The following is a 14,188-nucleotide window of genomic DNA, read 5'->3' on the forward strand; positions in this document are numbered from 1 at the left end:
CACGTGTAGATGTATTTCTACTGTATCTGTGGGAAGGAAGGTGATCTCCGCGGCTTACTCTTCCGCCATCTTGCCCAGACCCGGGATACAGTATTTAATGGACTATTTTGGGAGATCTTTACTCTCTGTATGTGAGTGCAAACTAGGATTAGAGCTAATAAATTTATAAAAGAAGGAGATCATTGAAGAAGTAGGACAGTCTTCTGTTCCTCACAAATAAGACAAAATAGCTAAAATTACTAGAAATGCCCAGATATGGAATGAGTTGCTTTATGCAGTTCTAAGGAATTGTGATGAATAAAAAAATGTGTACTAGCATCTTCTGAATTCTAGTCATGTGGTAAGTCCTTTACAGATATTATCTGTTTCATGCTTATAGACATATTTTGAAGAAGAAATTACTATACTTATGTTATGTAAGAGGAAACAGAATCATAAATTATATATTCAAGATCATTCAATTACTAAGTAGAAGCCAGCATTAGAACCTGAATCTGTTTGGTACCAGTAGTTGGTACACTTACACCTAAACCATAATAATTAATTCTACATTTTTTTTTCATACAGAACCTCATAATCCAGTGAAAGAATCCGTTATAGTGGTCTAATTATCTCTTCTACTCTATGACATATAATTAACGTTGGACACCTCTAGTAATGGGAAAATCACTACAATGCAAGAGAGACATAGTGAAGATGATTCTCTTCACGTATTTACATGGCTTTCATGCCTCTCCAGAAGGCAAAAGTAATGTCCAATAATCAGTTGAACCAGTGTTTTAAACTTCATTTGTGTATTGCTGAATTGAAGTAAAGATTAGAGTAAGCGTCCTTCTAAATACAGGAATCTGTAGAAAACATTACGGATGCACTGAGGCTGAGCTTGGATTTAGATGTATTTTACAAATGGAATCATCTGAAACTGTCAAATCATTTAGAATTTTATTTTAGTCATAACATTAAAGTCATGAGTTTAATAATTACTTAGGAAAATTTTATTATGACTAAACATATTTTAAACGTGGGCCAAACGTAAACACTTATGCCATGATATTTTTTTCCAAATGAAATTTTCAGACACACTCAAAGTAGAGAGTCTTGTACAGTGAATGCCCATACACCCATATGTAACCATACATACTATATAAAACTGACAATAACTACTAATATTCCTACCTACAAATAGACTACAGAATGAAGTTTTCTGATCCTTTTTACATTTTTTGTCCTCAGAATATATTACAAAAATGGATTTACATTTAAAGTACTATGTTTGTAAGTCACTTAAAATAATTACTTTTCTAAACAATAAGCATTTAGTAACATTGGCTTCTGTTTTTAATTCTTAGGGATTGATTTTTTTTCTATTTGATTTGATTGATTTTTACAATAAATAAAATATTAAAAAAAATCTTTCCAGTGTTTAAAAAACTTTAACAAAGTTTATTCAGAGAAGTCTTTCTTCCCAAAGTGTTACCTCCACTCTGTAAATATAGATAAAAGATTTTGGTTAATCCTTCCAGTGTTTGTTTTTTTTTTCCCCCAAATAAAAAGAAATCCATCCATATATTTGTATCATACACTTTCTTATAAAAAAGTCCCACTAGTGAAGCATACTTTTATCCACTTTTCTTTGATCATATTTGTATGCAGAAATAATCCTCACTACTTTCCTGTGGCTGCACAGTATTTTACTCTCTGTATTAACATAGTTTATTCCTATTGATTAGGCATTTGTGTTGTTACACATAATATAAAAAAGCCACAGTGAGAAAACTTTTGCATATTTTAGCAATTGTTTCTTTGGGATAGATTCTTAAAAGTAGGATTGCAGAGTTAATTATTGCTAACTATTGCCAAATTTCTCTCCATAGTTATATCATTTTGCACTCCAGCAGCAATATATCATAGGGCCTATTTCCTTCTAGTTTGCCAACAGCTTTGACAAAGTTGTCAAATTTTTGAATTTTGGCAAATTCCATAATAGCTACGTGATATAGCAATATATTTTTAATTTGCATTTCTCATACTATGACAGATTGAAAGCCTTTTCAAATTTATATGGGCCATTTTGTCTCTTCTTATCTAAACACTATTTTCCTATTTTTTATGCCCGAACCTTATTTCTCTTTTTCCTTGAGTTTTAGGAGTTTTTGGAATGTTAGAGGTATTAGCCATTTGTCCCTTATGTAAGTTGCAAACATCTCTTCCCAATGCAAAATTCACTTATGGTGATTTTGTGCTAGGAAAAACTAATCTCTTTTTATATGGTCTAATTCACCTATCTTTTATTTTATTACTTTCAGACGTTTAGTGATAGTTAGGAATGCTTTTCCCAATCATACGTTTTCATTCTTTTTTTTTCTAGTTGAGTAGTTTCATCTTATTAAATATTCCTGTCTCCGGTTTGTTTGCAATATCTCCTCATATACAATCATATCCTTTACTTTGCAAATGACTATTCTGATGTCAAAGTGTCATTTATTAGAAGGTCCACCTTTCCCCAATTGAATTAATATTCCATCCTTATCATGTACTAAATTTTCATATATACTGGGGTTTTTTTTAATTTTCCTGTTCGAGTGGTCTGTCTATTCATGCTTCTGTGCTATACTGTCTTAATTATACACATTTTACAATATATATTCATATATAGCAAGGCATCCTCACTGTTGCCTATTTTTTGGAAAGCTTCTGGTGACTTTTCTTTGATTAATTTTTACCTAAAAAATGTATAATTAACATGACTAGTTCAAGGAAACAAACAAAAAATGATGTTTGCATTAAACTTATACATTAACTTAAGTAAAATTGATATATTTTAATTTAAATATTCCTATTTGAAACAAAGTACCATGCCATTTTCAGTTTACTTTTGTTATTTCAGGGGTGGCATATAATTTTTCATATATGTATTGCATTTTTATTGGTATTTTAAATGGTATATGCTAATCCATTATTACCTCTAAGTATTATTTGTATATTTCAGTTTGTTAAGTTAGTAAAGTTTTTATTATTTTCTGCAGTTACTAAGTTCTGTTACTCTGCATAGTAGTTTGTCCATTGATTTTCTTGAGTTTTCCAGATGAATAATCATGATATCTGCAAAAAGAGATAATTTTAAGTGTTTTTTAAAAACTATTACTCTAATTGTATTCTCTTCTATATTTACATTTTAATATATTTAATATCATGTCAAAAAGTAGTACCAGTTGTGGGTTTGTTTGTCAGGTTATGATTTTAATGGGAATGACTTCTGGGTTTTCCGTTTAAGTAAGACAGTTGGTTTTAGGTTGACAATCACATATTTTATCCTTTTAAGGAATTTTCCACTAACTCCTAACTTACTGAAAATTACCCAGCAATAGGTATAAATATTCATCAAATGCATTTGAGGCATTAATGGACATCAAGGTTTTTCTTTCTAGATGTGTTAATATGCTGAATTATATTAATGATTTCCTAATATCAAATGACCCTTGCCCTCCTAGAATTATTCTTTTTGAGATATACATTTTTAAAACTTACTGTGTGTTACTGTTTACTATTGCTTTATTTATTATTTTGCATCACTAATAATAAGTTGTAATAATGTTTGTTGTTGTTGTTTTTGTTGTTGTGTGTGTGATCTTTCCCAGATATTTGTGTCGATGTTTTACTCAATTTATAACAACTAATTAAAAGTTTTCCTTCATTTCATATTCTCTGGAAACATTTTAAGTAAATAGTATCAGATTTTTTGATCTTTAGAGTTTTGTCTGAACTCCCCTGTGAAACCATCTTGGCCTATTGATTTTTTTTTTTTAATTTTGTGGAGGTGTTCTATGACACCTAAACTTACTTGCAAAAGCTTTGCAAAATAATTTTATTTTTAAATAATATGTTTACTCTGTTATTTTATTATTTAATTTTCTTTCTCTATTAAAAAAGGTAGATTGACGAGTTGGTGTATTTTTCTGTTTTTTTTTCTTCCCTTCAAAGGAAGCTGTTTTTCAATTTATTATTCCTACTTTTCTTCTTTTTTTTAAACTCATTAACACTAGTTTTCTTCCTTTTAGTTCTCTTTAATTTCTAGAAGCTTATTTTTGTCATTTTTTTTAGTTTTAGAGTTATATGGCTATCTCAAATATTTTCATAATCTACATAAAGTACATATTTAATGCTGTGAATATATATTTGAGTACTGCTTTAGCCATGTCCCTTAGATTGTATTATATACTGTTTTCCTCAGGTTTTCTTAGAAAATTTGTCATTTTGCTTTCACGTATGCTATTATTCAAGAATTACATAATAGAAAATTTATCCTTGTGAATTTTTTTAAAATTTTTCTATCAATGTTTAATTTTACTATATTGTAGTCAGTAAATGTGTTAAAGAAACAATATTCTGACATTTGTTAAAGAACAGTAAGGCAGACTTCATTCAGGGGGTCTCCTGCATTGGAGTTTTACAGAAGGGGAGAGAGACTGAGCTCAATTTTGAACAGAACCAGGAAAAGTGGGAATTTATTGGCAATGAGCAGAGTAGGCGGATTAGTGGATGGAAAATTACAAAGAGGGTAGGATAATTCTTGCTAAAGAGACCTAACAGGATTCTTGCTGAAAGCAGAGCAGGGTTATCAAATATCACCAGGGAGATGGTAGGGGATGAGGAATTTGGTCAGATGTTAAAGATGATCATAGGTCCAGGGTAGGGGATCCTTGCTAAAGTGACTTGACAGTATTTTTCCTAAAACTGGGCTCTTGAGAACATGCCCAAGAAACAAGCTCATAGTAGCCTGTCTAGCATTTGGTCAAGGAGAAAGTCTTTATCAAATGATTTGTTTTTTCAAATTTTTGGAATTTACTAAGGATTTTTTTTAACAAAATATATAGCCAATTTTTCTAAATGTTCTGTGTACTCTTGAAAAGAGCTTTCATTTCCTCTTTATTAATATAAAGTTTAATATTTACCTATAAGATCTACCTTATTAAGTAGGTTGTGTAGATCTCTATCATTACATTTTTTACCCCCACTGGGTCTATCTAGGTCTAGGAATTGTGTGCTGGAGTCTTGTAATACTGGCAGTTTATATTTACTTTAACCTATATCTTCTGTATATTCTGCTTTATGAAAAGTGCTGCAATTAAAGCAGTTTTGCAAGTTTTAGTCTTTAGCACTATTCAGTCTATTTCATTTTCTCATTTAATAATTTTGTCCTGAAGAGATCATTAACTTTGCCTTCTTTTTTATTTATATTAACCAAAATATCATTATCATTTTGTTTTTAACCTTACTTAAGAAGATATATATCTTGATCTCATAGTCTGTTTGGGCTGCTATAGCAAAATACCACAGATAAGGTAGCTTATAAACAGCACAGTTCTGGGGGCTGGAAGTCTGAGGTTAGAATGCCAGCATGGTTGGGTGAGGGCTCTCTTCCAGGTCACAGATTTTTCCTTGTATCTTCACATGGCGGAAGGGACAAGGAATCTCTTTGGAGCCTCCTTTACAAAGGAACTAATTCCATTCTTGAGGGCTCTGCCCTCATGACCCAGACACCTCCCACAGGCCCCATCTCCTAATACCATCATCTTCAAAGGATAGAATTTCAACATATGAATTTTGGGAGACACAAACATTCAGGCCATAGCACTTGCATGTGTCGTCAAGCTGCATTATAAATTCTTAGACTATCACAACACTGTTCTTTCTGTCTCCATGTACAAGATGTTTGTTTGGGCACATGGGTGGATTTCTCAGATTCAGTGGTCTTTCTGAGAATGTATTCACTCAGATTTCCACACCAGTTCATCCTCTCCTTTAGGGGTAAATAATTGCTGTGGATTTTTTTTTTTTTTTCTATAGTATTTGACATATGTATTCCCTTTTTGCTTTCAGATGTTCCCACCGAAAGCTGTTTATCATGTACAGGACTTAATGCTGTTGATAACTTGACCCACTCATTCATATTTTTGAGAGTTTTTTTTTCCTTCAGCAATTCTAGTTAGTCTGCTTCATTTCCAGCTTGCATATTGATGTCCAAATACAAACTGAGAATGCGACTTTCCGAAATAACATTGTTGACACCTTATTTCTGATACCAATTCACCTGATCTCTTGCAGAGAAGTATGAACTGTCACTTAGAATTGGATGGTCAGTTAGGCTGTGGCATTTTAAAATTGGTATTATTTTTAATTTGGAGAAGAAGTGCAAGCTATTCTTCTGCTAGAAAATCTTGTTTGGTCTTTTAGAAAACTGGCTTGACAAATTGTCAGTGGGCATAATGCCACCTAAAACAGATGGGTTTCTGAAAGAATGAGAACAAGCTTCTAGTTTGACAATTATGTGCTAGATGAATATCTAAGAATCTGGAAGTCTGAGGATGGCAAGTTCTTAATGTTAGACTTGAATGGCATTGACACTTTTTCGTCAATATTCAAACATTGAAAATTGCAGCTTAGTTGTAATTTGCTTTAAATTTCATCTTAGAGAATCCATTGTCAAGTACGTAAAGCTTCTCATGGAGGTTAGTGATTTCCATAGAGCTTATTAACACACAATATTTTAATATTTAACGCCACGTGTAGGAAACCTCTGAATTTAATACATAAATATTTATTTACTATATATGCATGTATATGTTTTCTCCGCGTTTTAAAGGTACAATTGAAAACAGCTAATGTTTTGTAATATGCTTGGTCATGTTTCCATTTACCATGCTCATCTGTAGTAAATGTTGAGTTTGTTTTACATATTTTCCTATCTTAATTTGCTTTGAGACCCAATGAGTGTTAGGTAAGCTAAACTGTATGAGAAAGTCAATATAATCTAGAGAACGTGTTCTGCAAAAGCTTGCTGTTTAATATTTATGAAATATGTATTCACAACCATCAACATCCCGGGTACTTTTCTAGGTATATGGGAAATCTTTGTGAACAAAAGAAAAAACTCCCTGCCTGTTTGTTGTTTATCACTCTTTTGTTTCATTATGGCTGTAATCTAGGCTTCCTCCCCTGCAGGTAGTTGAAAAAATTGATTTGAAGTGGGAAATGGAATAATGTAAAATATTATTAATGCAGGAGAGGAGTCACTCACAATTTTTGTGGACAAGCGGAAGCTGAGCAAACGATCTGAAGGAAGTGATCCCAGCGCCAACAGCTCCTCGGTCACTTTGGAGACGCTACATCAACTAGCTGCTTCCTATTTCATTGACAGGGACAGCACCCTTCGGAGACTTCACCACATTCAAATCGCATCCACTGCCATAAAGGTATGAGTACGTTTACCCTAGAATTACATCACACCATTTTGTTCTCTGTCTCTAAAATCCATGTCTATATATGTTCATGTCTCACTGATTTAAACAATTGAGTCCTGAAAAATAATTTAACATGTCCTTTTGCTTTAAGTGTTGTAGTACATTTAAGATGAAATTGTATATATTTTCATGTAATTTTGTTAACTTGATGATTGGGTCAAGGTGTTTCATGTCAGAACATTAATTCAAATACACTTGAGTAGTGTCAGTTTATCCTCGGGTACACAGACTCCCTCACAAAGCGTACATAGATGAAACTTTGTTTTAATAGCACTGATTTATTTTGTAAAACTTCATATTTTATTGTGTGCATTTAAAAACATTATCCTGAGAAGGGGCTCTATTAGGTTCAAAGTGGGTCAGTGACACAAAAATCATTAAGTCTGGTTCAAGGAGTATTCCCCCCCACCACCATGGGGGGGGGGTTTAAGACACAATTAAGAAGTACAAGTATTTGTTTATAAGTTTCTAGAAGTCAAGATACACCATAATCTAGAACTACTGGATAAACTCTGTATGTTCACTAAAATCCTTTGCCTTTGAAGCAACTAAGGTTGACTTTACAAAAACTGAGAGCATGGGAGAATAAGATACCTTTAATTTTCAGAAGAAATGAAGGGAGAGAAAGAGAGAGAGACAGAGACAGAGAGAGAAAGGCAGTGGTTTCCAAAACAGTAGATGTTTTGACATATTTCTCTGGCAGTTTAGATCAGCATGTTATTGTGTTTGGCCAGTGGCCACTTCAAAACTAACAGACCAAAGAGTTGGCACATGTGATAGTGTGATTCTGGACTAAGTTAATAAGAGCAAAATAAAACATAAAGAGCATTTCCCAGTGTTTCAAATGTAACATTTCATAATTAATGTAAAAAGCACTCATTAAATATATCATTTTATTGCTTTATGAGATTAAAATTAATGTGTGTTTTTTTTTTCAGTTAATTGAAAAGTTAGTGTGTTGATATGTTGAGAATGCTAAGAAAAATTAGCCCAAGGTACATCTTTTGTCCAAGACTGTCCCAGAGAGAATAAAAGATGACATGAAAATATTTTTAGCTATATAGAGACACAGATGTAGAGAACAAACATATGGACACCAGGGGGGAAGCAGGGGGGGAGGTGAGGTGGGATGAACTGGGAGACTGGGATTGACGTATATACACTAATATGTATAAAATGGATAACTAATAAGAACCTCCTGTATAGCACAGGGAACTCCACTTCGCTGTATGGTAGAAACTAACACAACATTGTAAAACAACTATACCCCAATAAAAAAAAAAAAGAAAGAAAGAAAATATCTTTAGCTTAAGGGTTACACAAACCATAACTTCAATACTGCTAGTAGATGAGGTTAAGAAAAAGACTTCTGTAGATATAGATTATACAATTATAGTTAGTCTACTTCTGACTGTAGGACTTACATTATATTGACTAATCAAGTGTATAAATAATATTTATGCTGAATAGATAAAAAGGTAGCCAGCATGAACACAGATGTTGTAGTTAATTTAAAAATATTGTAAGGTAGGATAGTGTTGTAGGTATTTAGCTTGAGGTTGCTGAGAAGAAATAGGCTTTTTCAGAAATCAATTTCAGTGATATAAACAGAAACTTAAAGTGTATTTTCTAATAGAAGACATCCTTGAGGTAAGTATGTTTATTATACGGCTATTGATTTTTTTGCTCAGTGCCAAGTAGAATTATACAGTAGACTTTTTGTATCCGTACTGAATAAGAAATATTCATTCACAGTTCGTGTCAGAACTTAATGGATATTTGTATGTACTCTTTTCTCCCACAAGAGAAGTATGTATCACAAAAGACACATGTTTTAATGGTGCAGGCATTGTTCTTAGACCCTGATGATACAGCTGGGGATGATAAAGCTTCATGTGTGGTAGAAATGAGCCAGCCCCAAAGGAGAAGTGACTTTCATAAAAGAGTGATCTAAGAACAGCTCTGGGGAAGACAAAGGAGTAACCTGGAATGTGGGAGAGTGAACAGCCTCACCGTGAAAGGACTCCAGAAAATGCTGGAGCCCATCAGTCTTGGGAGGGAGTTCTAGAGCACATAATGGAAGTATTTTAAAGTGTGTGTAGTGGGGCTGGGAACAGGAAGGAAAAGTGGAACTTAAGGTCAAGGAGAGGAAACAGAGAACAGTAGGGGAATGATACAGAGATGGGTTGTAAAGAGAAGTACACATATCTTGTGCATAACTAAGGGGAAAAAAAAAGGAATGAGGTATGTGTACTGGCAGCAACATGACTAAGAAAATAATCCTGGAAGTACATAGGGCAGGCAAGGGTGAGGTAGTAGGGACTGGGAAAGAGGGGAGGGAGCTCAGACTTTTCAGGATTAAATTTAGGCCTGGATGGAGTTCTCACCTGAGGCAGTTATAGTTTTAAGTGACGAGTGATTATCTGGCCCAGGGTCAGCTGCAGTCTGGGCTACTGTGAAAGCTCCAGAAAAACTGCTCCAGCAGGTCGACATAGTCCTTGAACTTCATGCACACTTTTATGCTCCTGTGTAATTTCCTGAGGAGAGTATCTTTTATTTTCCTTAGTTATCAAATGTATCCCTACACAGATAAAAGATGTCTCCCCACAATTATAAGATTTTAATTGCTTAGATGTGAGTTAACAGGGTAAGAGGGACTGAGTGCTGAGGGTAGTGGGTGTGTAAACGGAATCCAAGGGCATTCAACTACTGAAATCCTTTATACTTGAATAAATAACTAAATGCAAAGTGCTTCTGTAGATATTTGAAATCAAAAGCTTAACTCCTTTACTAAATCTCTAAAGGTTCAGTGCATTGCTTTTATATTTTAAAGATTCACACAAAGGGTAGCAAGTCTACAATTTCTTTGATTAGATAAAAACACCTTGGGTTTTTAAGTGCCGTATAGTGGGCATTTAATTTCTTGGACAAATGTTGTATGAAGATGTCCCTTGATTCACAGAATTTAGGAGACAGAGTTTTGTTAAAAAATAAAGTCAAATAAAATCATTATCCGATAACAGCAAAAATATAATTAAATCTGCATAAGCATGCCTGCTTTTATCATGCTAATTCTTGCAAAAACACAAAAGAGTTGGACACATAGCGTTAACTGAGCCAGTTTCTAGAAAATGGAATAGAACAAATGGTTGTGTTTAACCTCTTCTAATTATGAATGTAAAATGTAGATTGAACTTCATGAACACATCTGTAAACAAAAATGAATGGCTCAAATGCCCATAGAGTGTAATTAACTGCTATACTATTTCATAATGGCATTTATATCAAATATTATTTCTCAATATAATTATTAGTGCAAAAACATGTCAAGTATAATGTCTAGAATTGTCAATTATTTTGAGAAGATTCAATTCAATTGACTCAAGTTATCTAAAAGAATCATACTAACATATTCTTTAGGTTTCTTTTGAAATAAATAAACTTTAATATGTGATTGACAATGATGAGAAAATCAAAATATACATTTTGGGAAAAATCCAATCTATTACCTGATGTGGTATATGGATTTTCAAAAATTTCCTTAATACTTTAAGTTTTAAAAATCAGATTACATGCAGTGAATAAAATTAAAATTTTTTTAACTGTTAAAAATTTTAAAAGAGCTAAGTTATTATTTTTCTAAAAGAAAAAATAACATACTGTATTGCTAGCATTTTTCTAATATAGAAAAATTATTTGAAAGATTTTTAAAATTATGGTGTTTAGAATTTTTTCCAACAAATTTAGGAAAAAGCACAAACCATATGATAAAATTAACTTACAGGTCAGTATTCCAGCTAAAAATCTATCTGCAAGTGATGTTTTAGTGCTGCATAGTTTACTTAAGGATGTTCAAGGTGATGTTGAGAAGAGGCTCCACAACTTAGAGCTACATTTCTATTTCTGAAATTATAAAATTACATTAAATTAAAATTTCAAAATCTATTCATAAAATTAGGGTATACATTAGAATATTAGAATATTCAATGGAGAAAATACAGTCTCTTTGGCAAGTGGTGCTGGGAAAGCTGGACAGCTGCACGTAAATCAATGAAGTTAGAACACTCCCTCACACCATACACAAAAATAAACTCAAAATGGCTTAAAGACTTAAATATAAGACATGACACCATAAAATTCCTAGAAGAGAACATAGGCAAAACATACTCTGACATAAATCGTAGCAATGTTGTCTTAGGCCAGTCTCCTAAGGCAATAGAAATAAAAGCAAAAACAAACAAACAAACAAAAACAAATGGGACCTAATCAAATTTATAAGCTTTTGCACAGCAAAGGAAACCATAAACAAAATGAAGACAACAAATGGACTGGGAGAAAATGTCTGCAAACTATGAGACGGACAAGGGCTTAATTTCCAAAATATGCAATCAACTCATACAACTCAAAACCAAAAAAAAAAAAAAAACCCAATCACAAAATGGGCAGAAGACCTAAATATACATTTCTCCGAAGAAGACATACAGATGGTCAACAGGCACATGAAAAGATGCTCAACATTGCTAATTGTTAGAGAAATGCAAATCAAAACTACATTGAGGTATCACCTCACACCGGTCAGAATGGCCATCACCAAAAAGTCTACAAATAATAAATGCTGGAGAGGGTGTGGAGAAAAGGGAACCCTCTTGCACTGTTGGCGAATGTAAATTGGCTCAGCCACTATGGAGAACAGTATGGGGGATCCTCAAAAAACTAAAAATAGAGTCGCCATATGATCCAGCAATCCTACTTCTGGGCATATATCTGGAGGAAACTCTAACTCGAAAAGATACGTGTACCCCAATGTTCATTGCAGCACTATTTACAATAGCCAAGACATGGAAGCAACCTAAATGTCCATCAACAGATGAATGGATAAAGAAGATGTGGTGTATGTATACAATGGAATATTACTCAGCTATGAAAAATAATGAAATAATTCCATTTGCAGCAACATGGATGGACCTAGAGATTTTCATACTAAGTGAATTGAGCCATACAGAGGAAGACAAATATCATCTGATATCACTTATTTGTGGAATCTAAAATATGATACAAAACAGAAAGAGACTCATGGATGTAGAAAACAAATATATGGTTACCAAAGGGGAAAGGAGTGGGGAGGGATAAATAAGGAGTTTGGCATTAGCAGATACAAACTACTACATGTAAAATAGATAAACAACAAGGACCTACTGTATAGTACAGGGAACAAAAATAAATTTCAAAAGCTATTGATAAAATTAGGCCTGACAATAATTTTCCAAGAAGCATTTTTGATATGTAAATTATTTGATTTGGGGTAATTTAAATTAGGAAAAGTTTACAATTAATTTTTAAATTTCTATATGTTCAAAAACTCTTAATTCAAGAAAACCCAGTAAGACAATTTACATGTAAATAATTCATAATAATTAGAGGTTTGATTTCATATATTAGTTTTATTTTCAGGAAGGTCTGTCTTTTAAATAGCAAACTCTGTTAGGGTTTCAAAAGAATGTTTTAACTTAAAAAGTATTTAATTATTTAGTACAAGCTGTACATTTAGCTTAGTACATTTAACAAGTTGGACAATTTTGATCAAGTTGACCATAAATCTATCTGAATTTTTTTATTTATCTGCCCCAATTTTTTTAGTATAAAGGAATAATATATCATTCCAGAATAATTAATATGTGTAAATTTAGTGTCATGATTAAATTCATGAAAGCAAAAAGTTCCAGAATAATTAAGAATCATATTTTTTTCATATTCTGAACTTTCATATGCTTTATAATATTTTTCTAGTTTGCATTATAGATATTTATTTTCCCTCTGCCATGTCTTCTCTAGTTTTGACAAACAATCCTAATTTGCTGGAGGGCAAAAGCAGAATCTGTTTTTATTTTTGTTTGGTTTTTAATCAAAATAACTTCTTATATATATAGTGGCTACCAAATGGTAAATTTGTAAAATAAAGTTAAGCTTTGTTGTTTAGATTAAATATTAATTATATAAATTAGGGGAAAAAATTACAACTTCAATTTGTGGTATATTTTAGCATCTGTTTCATTCCATTCTTCTTTTTTCAGCTCTTTCCTAGTCAAAAATCTTATTTCCTGTGACAAAGCCTATACTGTTTGAGGCCATTATAATTGTTTTCTGCTCTCTCACATCGCAATTGCCTTACTATCTTCACTCAAAATGCATCTTGTGTTTATCTTTTTTGTGACAAGTTATATATAATTATATTTTCTGTGTTATAACTGAGTGCTGACCAAATTATTATCTCTTCCGTATACAAAGAATATTTGACCTGAAGAAGCCTGAAAAAAATAAAATCAAGCAAAGCAAATAATACTAAATAAAATTTTAAATCTCTAAATAGTTAGAACTGCTTCTAACCAAGATGGATTAACAGGGACTGAATTTGCCCTCCTACCTGACAATCAAAAACAGTGATAAAAGATGTAAAACTAATGGTCTACCAGGCATTGAACAATAGGTAATAAAGGGCGATGATTATGAGAAATGGACACAACTGAGGTGAGTGCTATGATTGCCCCAGCTTGCTGTCTTGAAAGAGTTTCCAGGATGTGGTTCAGGGAGAGAAAATCCAGGCAGAGACCAAAAAATTCCTTAAATTGAGGATAGAGGTCAGAGTTGAGAGACCTAGGTGTTTTTAGTTGTTGGACAGAACACCAAAGAGGAGAAAGCCATGTAGAGAGAAAACCCCAGGAACGGTAGCGGTTTGCCCTCAAATACTTAGCAGAATGCTGTTGAGTACATACATGTAAAGAAATTACCTGACCTCAGGGAAGAAAACTACACCATGGATTAGGATTAGAGAACAGTATTTGGCACTCACTCAGGGCCTAGAACAGTATTTGGCACTCACTCAGGGCCTA

The 14,188-nt window shown here is 32.8% G+C and overlaps 1 protein-coding gene across 2 annotated transcripts in view; it reads left to right on the top strand.

The window, feature by feature from the left end:
• The window catches only part of BRINP3 (BMP/retinoic acid inducible neural specific 3), a 419,565-nt gene that overhangs the window by 206,938 nt on the left and 198,439 nt on the right, over positions 1–14,188 (top strand). For both annotated transcript variants that reach the window (XM_061185297.1, XM_061185298.1), the window contains one exon: positions 7,063–7,253. In XM_061185297.1, the coding sequence (XP_061041280.1) occupies positions 7,063–7,253 (191 nt within the window). The remainder of the gene's footprint in view (positions 1–7,062; positions 7,254–14,188) is intronic.

The sequence above is a fragment of the Eubalaena glacialis genome, chromosome 3 (genome assembly GCF_028564815.1).
Source record: "Eubalaena glacialis isolate mEubGla1 chromosome 3, mEubGla1.1.hap2.+ XY, whole genome shotgun sequence".
Classification (NCBI taxonomy): domain Eukaryota; kingdom Metazoa; phylum Chordata; class Mammalia; order Artiodactyla; family Balaenidae; genus Eubalaena; species Eubalaena glacialis.